Source organism: Anthonomus grandis, chromosome 7 (assembly GCF_022605725.1).
Source record: "Anthonomus grandis grandis chromosome 7, icAntGran1.3, whole genome shotgun sequence".
Lineage (NCBI taxonomy): Eukaryota > Metazoa > Arthropoda > Insecta > Coleoptera > Curculionidae > Anthonomus > Anthonomus grandis.
Genome location: NC_065552.1, coordinates 14,021,128 through 14,038,173, shown reverse-complemented (window position 1 = coordinate 14,038,173; position 17,046 = coordinate 14,021,128). Strand labels below are relative to the sequence as shown.

Below are 17,046 nucleotides of genomic sequence, written 5' to 3'. Positions count from 1 at the left end.
AAGAAATTATAGGAATATATAACTTTTATTATAAAGACATAAAGAAATTATGTCCAATTAACCGAAACTCTTATACAGGGTGTCATTGAAATGGTGTAAAAAAATTCGGGGGGTGATAGTACTCCTAAAAATTTTAAAAAAAGTTCCTATAACTATAGGGCGGAAAATGCATATTAAGGGAGTTAGGGGCACTGAAAGGGTAAATTTAAAAAACGGTTTTTTGAAATTGTAGGCTTAAAAAACGAGATAAAATTTCGAAAAAAAATCCTCTGCCATAAATTTTGACCCAAAATCAAATGGTGATACTGAAAAATAATTTGGAAAATCGGAAAGGGTAGTTTTTGCAAGGGTAGGGGGTTAATTCGTGAATAACTTTTTTTAGGTTATTTTTTTCGCAACGTGGGTTCATTTTTTAAAAACTACATACTCTTTCCTACAAAAAAGGTACTCTTGTTGCACATCGCCCAGAACCATGGTTTTCGAGAAAATTGAAGGCAAAAAGTTTGCTCTGATGGGCTGCTAACTGGTTAAACAACATAAACTTATGAAAGTTATGGGGTTTCAAAAGTAAACAAGTAGTTATTAAATAATTAATTGAAAAATCTAAATTTCATGATTTTTAAAACATCGTATTGCTTTAAAAAAACGAAATAAACCAATTACCAAAATTCCTTATTAAATGCATACTTATTTGATTCATTAGCCTAGTTTACACCGCGAGTACCAAATATTCAGTACGCGGACTAAAACCTCTACATATTCTCAAACCTATTAAGTCACAATTTGGAATAATTTAAGTGTAAACTTGTCAACTCGCGCACGTTGAGTTTGAGAATAGGGAATTGGGTCCGCGTATTGAATATTTGGTACTCGCGGTGTAAACTAGGCTAATGAATCAAATAAGTATGCATTTAATAAGGAATTTTGGTAATTGGTTTATTTCGTTTTTTTTAAAGCAATACGATTTTTTAAAAATCATGAAATTTAGATTTTTCAATTAATTATTTAATAACTACTTGTTTACTTTTGAAACCCCATAACTTTCATAAGTTTATGTTGTTTAACCAGTTAGCAGCCCATCAGAGCAAACTTTTTGCCTTCAATTTTCTCGAAAACCATCGTTCTGGGCGATGTGCAACAAGAGTACCTTTTTTGTAGGAAAAAGTATGTAGTTTTTAAAAAATGAACCCACGTTGCGAAAAAAATAACCTAAAAAAAGTTATTCACGAATTAACCCCCTACCCTTGCAAAAACTACCCTTTCCGATTTTCCAAATTATTTTTCAGTATCACCATTTGATTTTGGGTCAAAATTTATGGCAGATGATTTTTTTTCGAAATTTTATCTCGTTTTTTAAGCCTACAATTTCAAAAAACCGTTTTTTAAATTTACCCTTTCAGTGCCCCTAACTCCCTTAATATGCATTTTCCACCCTATAGTTATAGGAACTTTTTTTAAAATTTTTAGGAGTACTATCACCCCCCGAATTTTTTTACACCATTTCAATGACACCCTGTAGAGTGCTCATTCAACAATAATTCACTTGGATATTTATTTGAAATATATCACATTAAAAAAAGTAAACATTCGAGCAAACGGGCAGCTATATATACTATTGTATGATTATAATTTTCTGCAAGAAGCTAAGAAACATGCATACGATTATTTATTTGAAAATTAGTTCATAAGCAAATTACCTTATTTTAGAATACCTCTTAAATAATTGAAAATTTATTTTCATTATTCACTGTTCAACTTTTACATTTGCATAATGATAAGACCGTTTTAAATGAGTCCTTGAATGCCCTATTTCCCTTGAAATTTCCCATGGGATAAAAAAGACTACGGCAGTAAATATTGCCGATCTGACCTTACGGCTATCAAGTAACATTTTAATCAAATTAAAATTAAATCGATCGGACTTGAAGGTATTCATTCTGCCATGTTTCCGATTTTCTATTATTATGTCAAGTTTATTGTGAGTTATTTTGTGTCAGGTGCAAGAGAAGGCAAAAGTTACTATTTTTCAATGATTTATTATACGGTTGGTTTAAAAAATGAAGAGTACCGAATCAAGAGAGAATCTTATTGAAAAGTCCAATGAAGAGCTGGATGCCGCGGTATTGTTAAACGACCCAATCGAAAGGCCGCTCTCACAGATTGAGAAGACTTTCTTATTGCATGCAGAAAGAGGAGACTTGGCAACAGTTAAAAAGTAAGAATTAGTTTTTAGTTTTATTCAGGAATACAGTATCGTATAGTAAAAAACTTACGTTTTTACTATTCGAACGCTTTAAATATTGCAATCAGTATTTTAAATTAAAAAAGCAGCGGAATGGTTTTTCAAATCAGCTCATTGGGACCACCAATGCTTCCGGGAAGGTTTTAGCTTTAAATTTGAAAAGTAAACATATGAATATATAATATTATAATCTCAACCTTAATAACTTAGTTCGGGTGATTTTGCTTATTAGATTCTTCAAGGCAATCTGAAACCCAAAGAAAGAAATCCAAAAGGATTACCGATGAACGGATTTTGTAATACCTTCGGTGTTGAAGGCAAAATAAAGTGTCTAAACTAAGGAAGGATAGGCTCAATCAATATAGGCTGTCAATCAATATAAATTAAAAAACTATTAATGTAAGTACGGAACGTAAATAATAAAAGCGTTGCGAAATGAAGTGCAGACTTTGGAGCTAATATTTAATGGTTCTTTGGGCTGGAAAGCGTATCTGTCCATTAACAAAAAAACAATTGTTAGGCTAAAACTATGATACAGCCATCGGTATTTTCTTTTAAAAAAATTATATATTATGCGATTCTTGTTCTTTCGTTCTTCAACTATGTCTGTTTACGGAAATCGTTTTACAGCTGCTGAGTTAGAGTTTAATTTATTCAGAATTATTGTTAAAGAATTATTTTTTGTATAAGGAAATATGAATATATTTTACAAAAGTTAGCTAAATGCAATTCGTTGAGCTTGAGCCAGCAAAGAGAGCTTCACGAGACTTTATATTATGTTTGATGTTTATATTACAGAATCTTACAACTTATGTCTATCAAATTCTAAAGCCTATAACATTTACCTCATAAATATATGCTTCCTCACCGGCTTTGTCAGACTAATTAAAGAAAACTATGGTGTTAATATTTCTCTTGTGTATGTAAAGAGGACTACCTACTCTATCAATTATTAATATTCCAATACCAGTTAGTAAGGATAGTCGTGTAAAAATGCTTCCCGGAATATTCCAAAGGTTTTGGCGGTGCAATCTCTATATTTAAAGGAAAGTAGACCATGACTAAGTTAATGCGGAAAGTCACAGATATCAACTTTTATTTCTCTACAGCCCAAAGTGCTCATTCGCGAAAATACGGTTAATAAATAAAAATATTTTCTTCCCTACCACCTCTTTAAGTTTTTCGGGTTGACTCCTTAATCTTTTCGAAACCCCAGGTATATACCGAGTGGCGCATCGAAAACGAAACAGAGCCAATTACGGGCAGTCCATTAACTTTTAAAAAAAAACGCTCGGACCCGTCAATTTTATTTTCGAGGGGGACACTTAATAATCACAAAATCACTTTCCCACCCAACCCCCTAAGCGGGGGTGGCACTCCCCCTAAAATCTTAAATGGGAAAGGGGGTAGAGTGATACCTCATTGGAAAGGTCTTTTAAATCTCTTTACAAGGGTACACACCTCTACCTCTGTCTTTGAGTGGGTGTTGGGTATCACTCGACCCCCCTTCCCATTTAAGATTTTAGGGGTAGTGCCACCCCCGCTTAGGGGGTTGTAGGTGGGAAAGTGATTTTGTGATTATTAAGTGTCCCCCTCGAAAATAAAATCGACGGGTCCGAGCGTTTTTTTAAAAAGTTAATGGACTGCCCGTAATTGGCTCTGTTTCGTTTTCGATGCACCACCCGGTATATATATTGTACTGTTAAGAATTAAGTTTAAAAATATGAAGTATTGCGATAAATTCTTTAAGAAAATATACATGCTTTGTTAAACAGTCTCAGAGATTTTTATTTCTTTTGCAAAAATCAACGTTAGTTAACTATATTAATATGATTTTATCTATTTATATATTTATTATTTATATATCAGAGTTAATTAATTATGTCAGGGCGCATGCGAGAGTTACGATTATTATTTCAGAATAATCGACCAGTATAAAAATACTCCGGAAGAATTCGATATCAACTGTGTCGATCCTTTAAATCGATCTGCACTCATTGCGGCAATTGAAAATGAAAATATTGAACTTATAAAATTATTACTAAATGAGGGCATCAAGGTTAAGGTATGACCACATAATCTATTAATATTTAAAATTACTTCAATATTACTGTAAATAAAGGATGGATTACTGCATGCCATTAAAGAAGAATACGTAGAGGCCGTCGAAGTTTTATTAAATTGGGAAGAGTCGAATCATAAAGAGAATGAAGCATATGTAAGTGCAACAAATACATTACTTAATACTAGGTTCACTTATATATTAAATATTACATTAGAGTTGGGAAAAAGTTGATCGATCAGGTGCCTCCTTTACGTCCGACATTACTCCTTTAATTTTAGCAGCTCACAAAAACAACTATGAAATCATTAAGCTTCTTTTGGATAGAGGAGCTACTTTACCGATGCCTCATGATGTCAGGTAAGAGACTCACGATAATTTTCATTAGTATTACAATAAATAATTATTTTAGATGCGGCTGCGACGACTGCGTTCACTCTTCGAAAGCAGATTCTCTAAGACATTCTCAAAGTCGTATTAATGCATACAGAGCGCTGTCATCTCCGTCCTTGATCTGTCTATCATCTAGTGATCCGCTTCTAACTGCTTTTGAATTAAGCTGGGATTTAAGGAGGTTAAGTAGGATGGAAACGGAATTCAGAGCTGAATACAACGTACATAATCAATAAATACAATAATTGTTTAGCCGTTTTTTGATTATATTAATTATATTTATTTTTAGGAAATGAGAAGCCAGGTTCAAAATTTTGCGACGTCACTATTAGATCATGCAAGAACGTCTTCTGAATTGGAAATAATGTTAAACTACGATCCAAATGGCGATGTGTGGGTTTCCGGTGAACGACAAACATTAGAAAGGTTAAAGTTAGCAATCAAGTACAAACAAAAGAAGGTACAAAGAAAACATTTACATTTATTACCACCCAAAATAAGTAGATAGGTGATTGGACCTAAGCGGGTAGCTAAATAAGGATGTTTGCTGATTATTTTATGAACTCATTATTTAAACCTTTAAAGTTGATGTTTGTTTTTATGAATAGATTAAAAAAATAGTGAATTCTTCTTAATGAAAGGTGGGTGAAGTTGATTTTAGCATTAAACTCCTCTCATATCGGTGATAAATAGAGTCCTAATAAAACGTTTTTCTTGGACACAATTAGCAGCATTTTAGGCGATGTTAAAGTTGTGTGGGGATTGAGTTGATATACTATATATTTTTTAATAAAAGCTACAGTTGCTAACTTAAGAGTTGAATTCATTTTTATGTGAAGATTTGTTATACATCTATACAGTTACCTACTTAATTATTTTTTTAGTTCATTGCACACCCAAGTGTGCAACAACTTCTTGCAGCAATCTGGTATGAAGGCCTACCTGGATTCAGAAGAAAAAACATGATCGGGCAAGGCATACAAGTAGCAAAGTTAGGAGCCATGTTTCCGGTATATTGCTCGATTTACATGATGGCTCCCAACTCTAAAATGGGACTGTTTATGCAAAAACCTTTTGTTAAGTTCATAGTACATTCTGCATCATATGGCCTGTTTTTAAGTAAGTACTCTACATTAACTTTGTGTTTCAACCAATATAACTAAATTTTGATTTAGTGTTATTAGGTGCTGCGTCCCAAAGGGTCGAAGTATTAGCTTTAGAATGGTTTGGCACGGATTGGATGCAAGATATGGTTAAAGAATGGAAAAGGAAAGAGCGCGGTGCCCTATTCGGGTTGGCAGAATGTGGAGTCATATTATATGTTATAAGTAAGTATAACAAATGTCTAAGAAATTGTGATAATTGTTTAAATTTAGGTCTAATCTGGTCCGAAATGAAATCTCTGTGGTCCGATGGAATAATGGAGTATATTTCCGACTTGTGGAATATCGTGGATTTTATTACTAATGTTTTTTACGTTATTTGGTTATCCTTACGACTAACGTCTTGGTATGTTTGCTGGGTAAGTGATTTTGTATACAGGTTAGGGAATCATTACGTATAGAGAGGTGCTTAAAGGCGAAATATGACACCGCGCATGCATGCATTTCGTATGCTCTGCTAAACGCTTGTTACGTCATTGTTTTTTAATACAACGTTACTAAAAGTCTAACTTTGATGGGAGTAACTATATTACTTCAATAAAATCTTGCAAAATATTACGTTTTATTATTCTAAATTTTTATTTCATTAATTTATTTTAAATTTATTTCTAAAATATTTTTCTGATGCAGGCGTTACATACATCAGTGTACAACACACATAGAAACGTAATTTTACAATGTTTTTTAAGCCCACCGATCATAAAAGGCGTTTCGTACTTCCAAAAGAGTTGCTGGTGAAATGGAACAGGCACATTTAACCGCATTTTCTCGTTCTAGTAGATCAATAAATGTAGAGGAATATTTGCCTACTGAAATCTCCTTTGCAAATTGCCTCCTTAAGATAATGCCAGAAAATGAAAATAATTTGAGGACAAATCTGGGAATCTACCAGAAAATTTAATTTAATATCGCCAGTCCCACTAACAAGAGGGTACGAAAAGTATTTGTTAAAGATTCTTTAAGGTTATAATTCTTTTATCATAACCGGATAATAATTGTCCCGCTGGACAGTCATCTTGTTAGAAATCCCACGTCTAAGTCAAGGAGGATTTGAGTGACACGAAGAACTTTGTTTTGCAGCAACTTAAGGTATTTTTGGACAGAAAAATGGCTCTATCATATGGTCGTTTAAAATACCAGTCCTAACATTCAATTAGTAAACGTTTGGGCTAGAAAAATTGAAAACTTCTATGTTAATTTCCGCGAGACTAATATAGAACATCGGAAGGATTGTGTTTCTCATGCGACAGAAAATAAGATTTATCGGAAAATAGAATATTTTGTAAAAAAAATAATTTTCGTTTGCTTTTTCCATCATGGTTTCACAAAAAAATATCTTCTGAGTTTTGGAATATTTAAAACACTTGTTGTTCTATTCATATTATTTTTCAAATACTGGTAACAGTTTTAACTATTTTCTGTCCAAGATTTCTACTTGATCGTGGTGAATCTACTTATTATAAATCATATTTTCCAGTTTTTCTTGTACCTGGACTTTTTAGATAGAAGGTTCTTGCACATTAGTGTGGCGACAATCAAGACGACAAAAAGATGTTGCAAAATTTGAAATCACAAGATCAAGGAATCGGTCGTAATTGAATGTAATTAAAAACAAATCCCTACATTTTACTGCCGAATTGCCTCTATATAACCATTTAATAATTTTAATTCTTTTGGAAGTAGATCAGCCAAAATAAGTTCAAAACAAAATATTAGCACTTTAAAACTCAACAGTTCAGCGTGCAGTCACAGTGTAAAATGAGACATGCTATGACAGACAGATAGGCCTATCAGACGACCGGAGGCGGCCGCTCATCCACAAAAGGAAGCGGTGTTGTCATTATTTTGGACAATGCGTAATCTTCAATTCCCTAACCTGTATATATTTAATAATATGCTGTAGACAAATGCTAAAAATATATTCTAATTTGAGCTAGAGAGATGATCGAATAGGTAAACCGACTTGGTACCCTAGAGAAGAGTGGGATTCTTTTGAGCCAATGTTATTATCCGAGGGTGCTTTTGCTGCAGGAATGATTTTCAGGTATGATAATATTTTATTTTAATTATCACTTTTTCAGCTTTTTGCATATTTATTTATTTTAGCTTTCTTAAGTTAGTTCACATATTTAGCGTCAATCCTCACCTCGGGCCATTACAAATTTCGCTTGGACGAATGATTATCGACATTGTAAAGTTCTTCTTTATCTACACCCTTGTGCTTTTTGCATTCGGCTGCGGTAAGTAGATAATTTGGTGATGCTTCTAGATGCGTCCTATTTCATTACAACATAGATATGGATTTTAGGGCTTAATCAGCTCTTATGGTACTATGCAGAACTAGAGAAGAACAAATGCTACCACTTGCCCAGCGGATTACCTGATTATGACAATAATGACAAGGCTTGCAGTATATGGAGACGATATGCAAAGTAAAATTAACTTCTTAAAATGGTTACTATCAATTGTATATTATAACCTTGCAGCTTGTTCGAGACTTCCCAATCCCTATTTTGGGCAAGTTTTGGCTTAGTGGATCTCATGACCTTTGAGCTGACAGGTATCAAAGGGTTTACAAGGTTTTGGGCTTTGCTCATGTTTGGTTCATATTCTGTTATCAACATCATTGTTTTGCTTAACATGCTGATTGCTATGATGTCGAATTCTTACCAGATAATTTCGGTGAGCATAGAATTTAAAGCCTAAAACCGTGAAAATGTAGTTATATTTTAGAAATAACTATATCAAAACATTTCTTTAGGAGCGATCAGATACAGAGTGGAAATTTGCTCGAAGTCGTTTATGGATTGGTTACTTTGATGATGGAGACTCGCTTCCTCCTCCTTTTAATATTATGCCAACCCCAGCAATTGTTTTAAAGAAAATGGGGTGTGTTAAAGCTAGCAAGCCAAGTACAGCAAGCTTTAAGGTGTGTATGATTTTAATGCAAGGGCTGGTAAAGGAACAAAAGGGACATTACTGATCATAACGAGGACAAGTAGGTTTCATAGGATACATAATACTGTAATATTTTAGAAATGGATCCCTTTACGTGCTATAAATTCGCCCATAGGGCGTTTTTTGTTCGTGGGGTGTCCGAGCCGAAAGTGACAATCATAATCGGTATCTAATAGAAGAAATCAAAATATACAATTTTAGAAAAAGGTTGAAAGATCATTTTTAATTTCTTTCCGATCTTTTTTTCGTTTTTTCGTTTCTTCCATCTTTTTTAGTCCAATTCTCTGATGCAGGTACCTGGAAACTGTAACTGAGTGAGAACAGTTAAAGGTGGTATCTAATCGTTCGCTATTCCTATCTTTCCAACGACATCTTCTGCCAAGATAAGCTTTACAAAGCAATTTAGCAATCTACTAAACTTTACAAATACGTAAGAGTAAAGATAGTGAACTACACGCACGCATCAGATTTCAGTTTAACTGACAAGCAAGTTTACTCCAGGAACGTATTAATTTTTAAAAGGGGATAATTTGGATAAATAAATCATTTTGTAAAGTCAGAATTAGATTAAGACGTAAAAAATACAAAAAATTATTTTTATTAAAAAAAGCTTTGCAACACTAAAATTAATCTTATTATAATAATGTTCATTCAATTTTATATAAAATATAGTACAACTGACAGCATTTATGTACATTTTAAAATTGACATCTTTGGAGAAGCGCTTCAATGCCAGTTTTCTCGAATGGTAAACTTGATCATCCTTTTAGAAACAAAAGCTGTTAATTTTCTCTACATCCTTTTTATTGAATCACATATATCTGATATATAGGTTACCAGAATAACAAAGTTAGTTTGTTAGTTACAAACTAACTCTGATTTACTTATAGTTATAATGTTGATTATGAAGTTCTTGAAGGAGCATTAACATAAAAAAGTAAAACTTTAATGATTTTGCATATTGACATTAAGTACCTACCTATCTTGCCTCCAGAGAGTACAATATTAATGTGTCCACTAAAACGATAACTGCTAATCAAGATAGAATTCAGAAAACGGTCAAAACCATTATGATAATCGAATATTACTAGACATTATCTTGCTAACAGACATAATAGTTCTTACACTTGTCGTCCTTTAATCACAGCTTTTCTAAAATACTCTTTTCCTTATTAAACGGGTTACCTAAGTTGCAATCTCTCATAATACCATTGTAAGCCGAGAAACAATTGCTAATATAATACGAGATACTTTTATACGTATATAAAAATAAAGAAAATTAAGTTTCTAAAATTGAATATTTTAACCCAGGGCTTGGCCAAAATAGTTATGGTATCCTTAAAGAAGAAACTATGTATTTCATTATGATACTTAGATATTTTTTACTTGAACCTTGGTGACTTTTTTTCTGCCGTCAATATTAAAGTATTAATGCTTTTGTCTGTTAACCATTCGCAAAACGAAAAAAAAATCTCTGAAGACAAAAAATTATTTAAATAATTAGTAATGAATTCATATTATTATAAATATGAAAACAAAATTACAGATGAAATCTAGGGAGGCGGCAAGAGAAAAACACGAGGTAGTTATGAAATTACTAGTTAGAAGGTACGTAACAGCAGAACAAAGAAAAAGAGATGATTTTGGAATTACCGAAGATGACGTCATGGAAATCAGACAGGATATCTCCACGCTAAGATATGAGTTAATTGATATTTTGAGAAAGAATGGTATGAAAACACCGACGATTTCCTTGGAAGAATCGCAAGGTAATTAGGCACTTTGTATAAAATAAGCAGATAAAAAAAATATGTATATTTAGTTTCCGGTAAAAAGGGGAAAGTAATGGAAAGGCGTCTCTTGAAAGATTTCCATATCGGCATCGTCGAAGGTATAGTAAACGAAATCCAACTTAATCCAGATGAACCCAAAAATGTCTTCGGACAAATCGCCAAAGTTCTGGGTAGACGAACTACTTTTAAAGCGAAGAAAAAAGATTGGAATGAACTGGTAAGGAAAAATACGCATCCCAGTAATCCTATTGGATCTGCTCAAGAGGCTGAAGAATCCCGGCAAAAAAGACAAAGCATAAGGAAACATATTATTGCCAATGCTAATAAACCAGTTAATATTGAAGATAATAAGCTTATAGGTTGGTTAGATTTTAAAAATCACGCATATGCATGCTTTCATAACCTTTTTCTTTCTAGAATATAATCCAAAGCTTGTCGAAGTACCTAGAGGTGCAAGAGTGGCATATGCCAAATTTATGTCAAAGAAAATAGAAGAAGACTACAAGAAATCTGAAAGTGAAGAAGTTAAAAAAGATGGAAAAAGAGAATCCGTAGTTAAGTTTAAAGGAGGTAAATATATTGCGTAAGCTTTTTGGCATATGTTCATATTTGGTTGTTTCAGGTACTACAACTGGTTCTCAAATAGATGCGTCATCTCCGGTAAGTATAATGCATTAAAACTTTTCTTTTACAAAAACATTACATTTTAAGATATCTTATAATAGGAAGGACTCAATAAATTCCAATTATTTTCTAATTTCAGAAAAATAATAAGGACCAAAATACAACAACTCCACTTCTTCAACCTCTTAAGGAAACTGGTCTTAGTCCAGGTAGGCTAATCAGGTTATTTAGATTTTTTAACTTCATAATAGAAAATGCTAATATGCCTAAATAAGTTAGACTTGCATATGTAACTTATCGATTTAACCCATGTAATTATAATTTTTTTTTCATGTGAACATCACAACTGTTTTGCAACTGGTTAACGTTAGGTAAATGTCAGTAAGTGTCAAGTGCAGTTGCGAAGTTTAAAAGTATGGCGCGTTTAACTGAAAAACAAAGAATTGAAATTTTGATGATATGGTAGGACGGCGACAAGACTCGAACACAGGTCGAAGTTTAGATTAGATATTTTGCTCGATTTACAAGAAAATCCACATAAATCAATTCGACAAGTTGCTGCAGATCAGTCGGTTAGTAAGTCATGTGTTTATAAATTAAATATTTGCAAAGGAATAAATGGTATCCATATAAAATTCATTTAATTCAGGAGCTTATTGAAAATGATCACATACGCAGAATAGAGTTTTGTGAAATAATGATGAATAAATGTAATGCAAACCCACAACTCTTAAGTAAGATTGTTTGTTCCGACGAGGCAAATTTTTTTTTAATGGTTCTGTAAATAGACAAAATTATTGAGCACCAGAAAATCCACACTGGAGTATGGAAACTCACACACAATTTCCCAAGAAGTTAAACGTATGGACAGGTATTGTGGGCATGTCAATTGGGGTTTCCTACTTTATTGAGGGCGCACTTACCTCTGAAAAATATGTAGAATTGCTTCAAAATCAGATAGTACCTAGTTCAATTGCACTTTATCCAGATGGTGAAAATCCATTTATACTGGCAGATTCGATATGGTTCCAACAGGATGGCGCCCCCCCCCCCCCCACACTATTCGCGAACAGTACGAGATTACCTTACCAACCTTTTCCCAAATAGATGGATTGGAAGGGGAGGGTTTATTGAATAGCCAGCAAGGTCGCCAGATTTAACCCCATTGGATTGTTACCTATTGGGTTATCTAAAATCTAAAGTTTATTTTGATAGACCTAAAAGTTTAGAATTAAAAAAAAGAATTAGAGCCGAAATACAACAAATCCGGCCTCAAACAATAAGTAAAGTATTACAAGAATTTGAATATCGACTTGGTTATTGTCAGGAAGTTAATGGTCAACAATTGGAACATTTATTTTAATTTTTTTGTTTTGTTTTTTTAAGCAGTTCCAAAAATCATGGTTATAAAAAAATTTATTCGCAAATTTCTTAATAAATATTGAGGTTAGGTATAGGACATGGTATACAAAATATACTTAAAATTTTATACAGAATTAAAAAATAAAATAAAAAATGAGTGTTTCAATTAAAAAAAACTAAGTTGATAGTCGTAGCTCATTTTTGGTCCACTCTGCATACATGAATTCATCATCAAAAAAATCGTGACAAAAAATAAAAATTAATGTGTCCGAACGTTTTTTTTTAAACACACCCCTGAATTTTAAATGAATTTGTTCTAACTTGCGTGTCCTCACTGTATATAAATGTGAGCGTCTGTATGGTATTCGAGCATCACGCCTAAATCAAGTCAGAGCACTAAATAACTCAGAATAACTATGGGCATGGTTTTGTTCTCAACAAACGTCGATTTTGCGAGAACTGTTTTACAACAAAGTATACTATCTAAATACAAAGTATCCGAGAATTCGTTGAGAATAATAAAATAGCATATTCTCCATAAAATGCAGGTACGAAAAATCCTTTACTACTTTTCAGTGAAATAAAAATTTATGAAGTAACATGCATCAGAAGTTTAATCATCAGCCTTCGCTGCCGGCCGAATTGCCGATTACTTAGCGCGCTTTTTTTCCTCTTAATTATATTAAAAGACATTATTTCCTCATATTAGATAATTATTTTTTTATCTATGATCCAGTAATTATTATTAGTCCTTACAAGGAACGGTCAGCTCATTCATTTCATATCTTTCCAATTTTTAACATTTCTTTCAAGCAAAATAGTTCATTGCATGTCAAATAAACATCATAAAAAATACCTTAATTGCCACAATATTTTATAATTTGTATAAAGAATAATTAGATACAAAAAAAAAGGGAAAATATAATACTACTGCCATAACTACATGATTTTACACATGTCATTCCTTAAGTTTTGTTTGCCAGTAGTGATCATTTCATCAAGTCATGTAAATCCGTACACGAAATTTATAATTGATTTTCATAAAAAAATAAGTTCTACTTAATAAAAACTCTACTACAATGAAATCCGTGGAGACAATTGTAAAAAAACGGATACAAATTATAATAAATGTTCGGAGTGCCCTCCTTGCGCATTGCCACACAACCTAGTTAACATGTTATAAAGTGGGCATGACGTGCTCAGATATAGGACAGTTGACGCTTGCAAAGGCTGTTGCCACCCTCCCATCTAATTTCTCAATACTTGGAGAATCATACACAATCGATTTAACGTGTCCTCAAAGGAAATAATCTAGTGGATTTAGGTCTGGCGATCGTGCGGACCAGTTTTCTGCCACAGACGACCAAGTCATCTGTTATGATAGTTGGGTTGTTGGCTGTACTGGGCTTCTATAATGTTGGAACCACATTTCAAGTCGTTGGTCCAATTATTCAATGTCAACAATCGATTACGCAAAAACTTTATTTACAGGTGCCCGTTAAACACAATCTGTTAATCTTCCATGACCCAACCTTGAACATGATTATTTTTCGTTTTTTTCATCGAGTCCATTATTTGGTCTTAGCATTTAGTAGTTAGACAACTTGAAGATAAACTAATAACTTACCTACCAATCTGTCATTGTTTAGACCTGTCCAAATATTCCGACTGAATTCTACCTGAAATCTGTCAGCCCAAACAACATGTGGATTTTCTACGACCCACGCGTGAGAGTTGTTGCAGTTAAAAAGATCGCTATGACAAAATGTGCTTTCGTCCACGAAAAGAGCTTTTTAGATGGATTGCAGGATAGACATAGTCAAATTGAGACTATGTGCAATTCATCCATGGGTGCAAAGTCTGTAAACGCGAAAATGGCATTCTTTATAGAATACGTGAATTATTTTTTTTACTTATCATGAACACGTGAATTGTGTATTCTATTCTGTCCTCGATTTCTTTTATCGGACTAAAGTACACCTTCTGCATACAGCCCGCTAATAAATAATTAAATTAATTAATAATTATTATTAAGGAATATCTATTTCTATGTTCTAAGTAAATTACATAACTTTCCTTTCGATTCTTTGATACATTAGTTTAAGTATTAATTTATTTATTATGGCAATAGGCTGTATCTTATTAGCAGCTTGAGAAAACAGCTATAGTAATGTTAATTAGATATTCTAAAACGCTAACGCTAGGTGGCGGTACATAAATTTTCCTATAACTTTAAAAAGCGCAAAAATATCGTCCGGTTTTCTTAAATTTTATCTATTTTTCAAATATGTCAAAAACATACCGTTTAATTTGAACTTTTGGAGTAAAATGAAAAACTAATGGAATTATCACAAATTGCGCCTTTTAACTCTTTTATTAAGAACTATAGAGTAGTAATGAGATCAGACATTTAAAACAGCTACATTGATCTTGTAATTAAATGTTGAATTGCTAAAATGGAATAAGTGGTTTAGAAATTACACCTATTTTAATGATTCCACTTTCAATAGCTTCTCCCACTCCTACTATAGTTTTTTGGCCAATGAGCCATAAACCAAAATGATGTATGAGATGATGAATAATGAATGAGAATTTTCTAAACTTTCTAACAGTATTTTCAAAAGCATAAGTTGTAGGAGGAAACAACAATTTTCCTATTTAATTTTTAGTTACTAGCGGTTAAATACAGATCTTAAAAAAATCATAATTTTCTAATGGCAACTTTTAATAGAATAAAAAAAACATAGTTGCCAGATGTGAATGTCCTGAAATACCGCCACTTTTATTTGCCCACCCTGTATGGATAGAACAAATGTGTCATAATTCAAATTGAGAAGATTCGTCCTATTCTTGGAACTTTTGGTGTGACACTCAAGTCACAAGACAGTTTTACCACTAACAAAAGTTTTAGCTTAGTTTTAATCTTCTCCCGAAGATACTAACATCGTTAGCGAAACACGCGTCGAGAATAAAATAAAGAGTTTTGGTTAGTCGTAAAACTGTCTCGTAATCTGAGAATATTCGTTAATAATAAATTTTAGCATATTTAAAACCTTTGAAATGTTGTGAATCATGTTAAATACAAGTTCATTATATCTAGAATGATTTATATCTTATAAATATTATTTCAGAAGCTTCTCGTAGCAGCACTCCTACTAAAACCACCACTCAGACACAACCAGTGAACGCTGAAGAAAAGACTCTTCAAAAAGCCCAAGATTCCCTAAAAATGTTACGTTCCGGTGTATCTACTTCTCCTAAAGACACACCATCTTCCGCTCCTAAAAAAGAGCCACAAGAAACTAAGGAAGAAATGAAACCAAAAGAGGAGCTGAAATCCAGTGCACTAAAGCCACCAGTGGCTCCGAAAAAGGAAGCAGAGACTCCTCCTCAGTCACTGAAACCTGCTCCTACAAAAGTAGCCAAAGCTCCTGCACCCGAAATACCTAAAGGTGACAGTGTGAAAATAACTGTGGAGGAAGCTGAAGCAAGTACTTCTAGTGTACCTTCTATGAGATCTAAATTGACTGGGCAAAAACGTACAGGGTGGATTTAAGGAGTTTTGCGAATAAAAGCAATAATGTTTCAATATAACTCAAAGATGCAATGTTGATTGTTCAATGTGAAAATAAATCGGTTATGCAATAATGGTAGTTTTCCTTTTATTTAAGTTTGTACAAAAAGAAATGAAGTATTAATTATTAAAAGAATACTACGCATTTTATAATAGCTAAAAAGTTAAAATGTACCTACTACTTAACAAAATCTATTTAATGCCGAAAATGCAGCAGTCGTAAATAACTATCTATTATCTACTAAAACCGAGCATTTAATTCGAATATTAGATTCGAAATCCTCGAATCTAATATTTAAAAAAAAGCTAAATTCATTAACTCTTTGAGGTACAGAAAAAATGGTAAAAATTTACCCAAGTGGTACAAAAAAAAATTATTCTTATTTATAACAAAAAAACATAAAAACTAATTCAAGGTGCTCTAAAATAAAACATAACATTGAGAAATATCAAATTTTTTACTTTTTTCTTTAAAAAACCCATGGTACATATTTTCACCCACCATACCACTGCCTAAAGTTATTTTGTATGGTAGGACTGAAAACAAGACTTGTTCTTTCCCAAACATAGGGGAACTTGACATACGCTGCAGGTCCAGTTTGTGCGTATTTCAAATTCCTTGGAACTACAGACTGCACATCTTCGTCTAGTGGTTCGTACTGGCTGATGTGTACTTTGAGTAAGTCTAATTGTTTCTGGTTGGGAAGGATGTTACCAATTTGTCAGCAACTAGATGTTCTATAATATTCAAACGAAATTCTTTCATGTTCATTTTAGGCCCTTCAGATAACTTCTAAAGCACGTAAGCATTAACAACACCAGCATCAATAAAGAAAAATATGAATTTATGCCACCATTTTTTGCTTTATCGGTCG

At 32.8% G+C, this 17,046-nt stretch overlaps 1 protein-coding gene across 3 annotated transcripts; it reads left to right on the top strand.

Moving 5' to 3' along the window:
- Positions 1 to 1,772: 1,772 nt before the first annotated feature.
- On the top strand, positions 1,773 to 16,245 carry LOC126738224 (transient receptor potential protein). Of its 3 annotated transcripts, none has more exons than XM_050443453.1 (20): positions 1,794 to 2,215; positions 4,163 to 4,307; positions 4,365 to 4,460; positions 4,522 to 4,664; positions 4,717 to 4,918; positions 4,987 to 5,157; positions 5,582 to 5,816; positions 5,873 to 6,025; positions 6,074 to 6,219; positions 7,798 to 7,904; positions 7,967 to 8,100; positions 8,169 to 8,292; positions 8,347 to 8,542; positions 8,622 to 8,789; positions 10,365 to 10,587; positions 10,641 to 10,970; positions 11,029 to 11,181; positions 11,234 to 11,271; positions 11,375 to 11,444; positions 15,732 to 16,245. In XM_050443453.1, exons 1-20 carry the CDS (start codon positions 2,058 to 2,060, stop codon positions 16,151 to 16,153), a joined length of 3,414 nt encoding a protein of 1,137 aa, XP_050299410.1. In that variant the 5' UTR covers positions 1,794 to 2,057; the 3' UTR covers positions 16,154 to 16,245. The 3 variants fall into 3 exon arrangements, 2 of the variants coding, with proteins under 2 accessions (XP_050299410.1, XP_050299409.1); XM_050443452.1 differs by having other exon boundaries at positions 1,799 to 2,215; positions 15,729 to 16,245; XR_007661260.1 differs by lacking the exons at positions 8,169 to 8,292; positions 8,347 to 8,542; positions 8,622 to 8,789; ... (4 more) ...; positions 11,375 to 11,444; positions 15,732 to 16,245 and having other exon boundaries at positions 1,773 to 2,215; positions 7,794 to 7,904; positions 7,967 to 8,008.
- The last annotated feature ends 801 nt before the right edge of the window (positions 16,246 to 17,046 follow it).

Excerpts from the sequence above, each read along its gene's own strand:
- LOC126738224 (XM_050443452.1), top strand. The coding sequence starts at position 2,058 with ATGAAGAGTACCGAATCAAGAGAGAATCTTATTGAAAAGTCCAATGAA. Across the intron at positions 5,158-5,581 it reads TCAAGTACAAACAAAAGAAG|TTCATTGCACACCCAAGTGT; the intron begins GTACAAAGAAAA and ends TTATTTTTTTAG. Across the intron at positions 10,971-11,028 it reads TGAAGATAATAAGCTTATAG|AATATAATCCAAAGCTTGTC; the intron begins GTTGGTTAGATT and ends TTTTCTTTCTAG.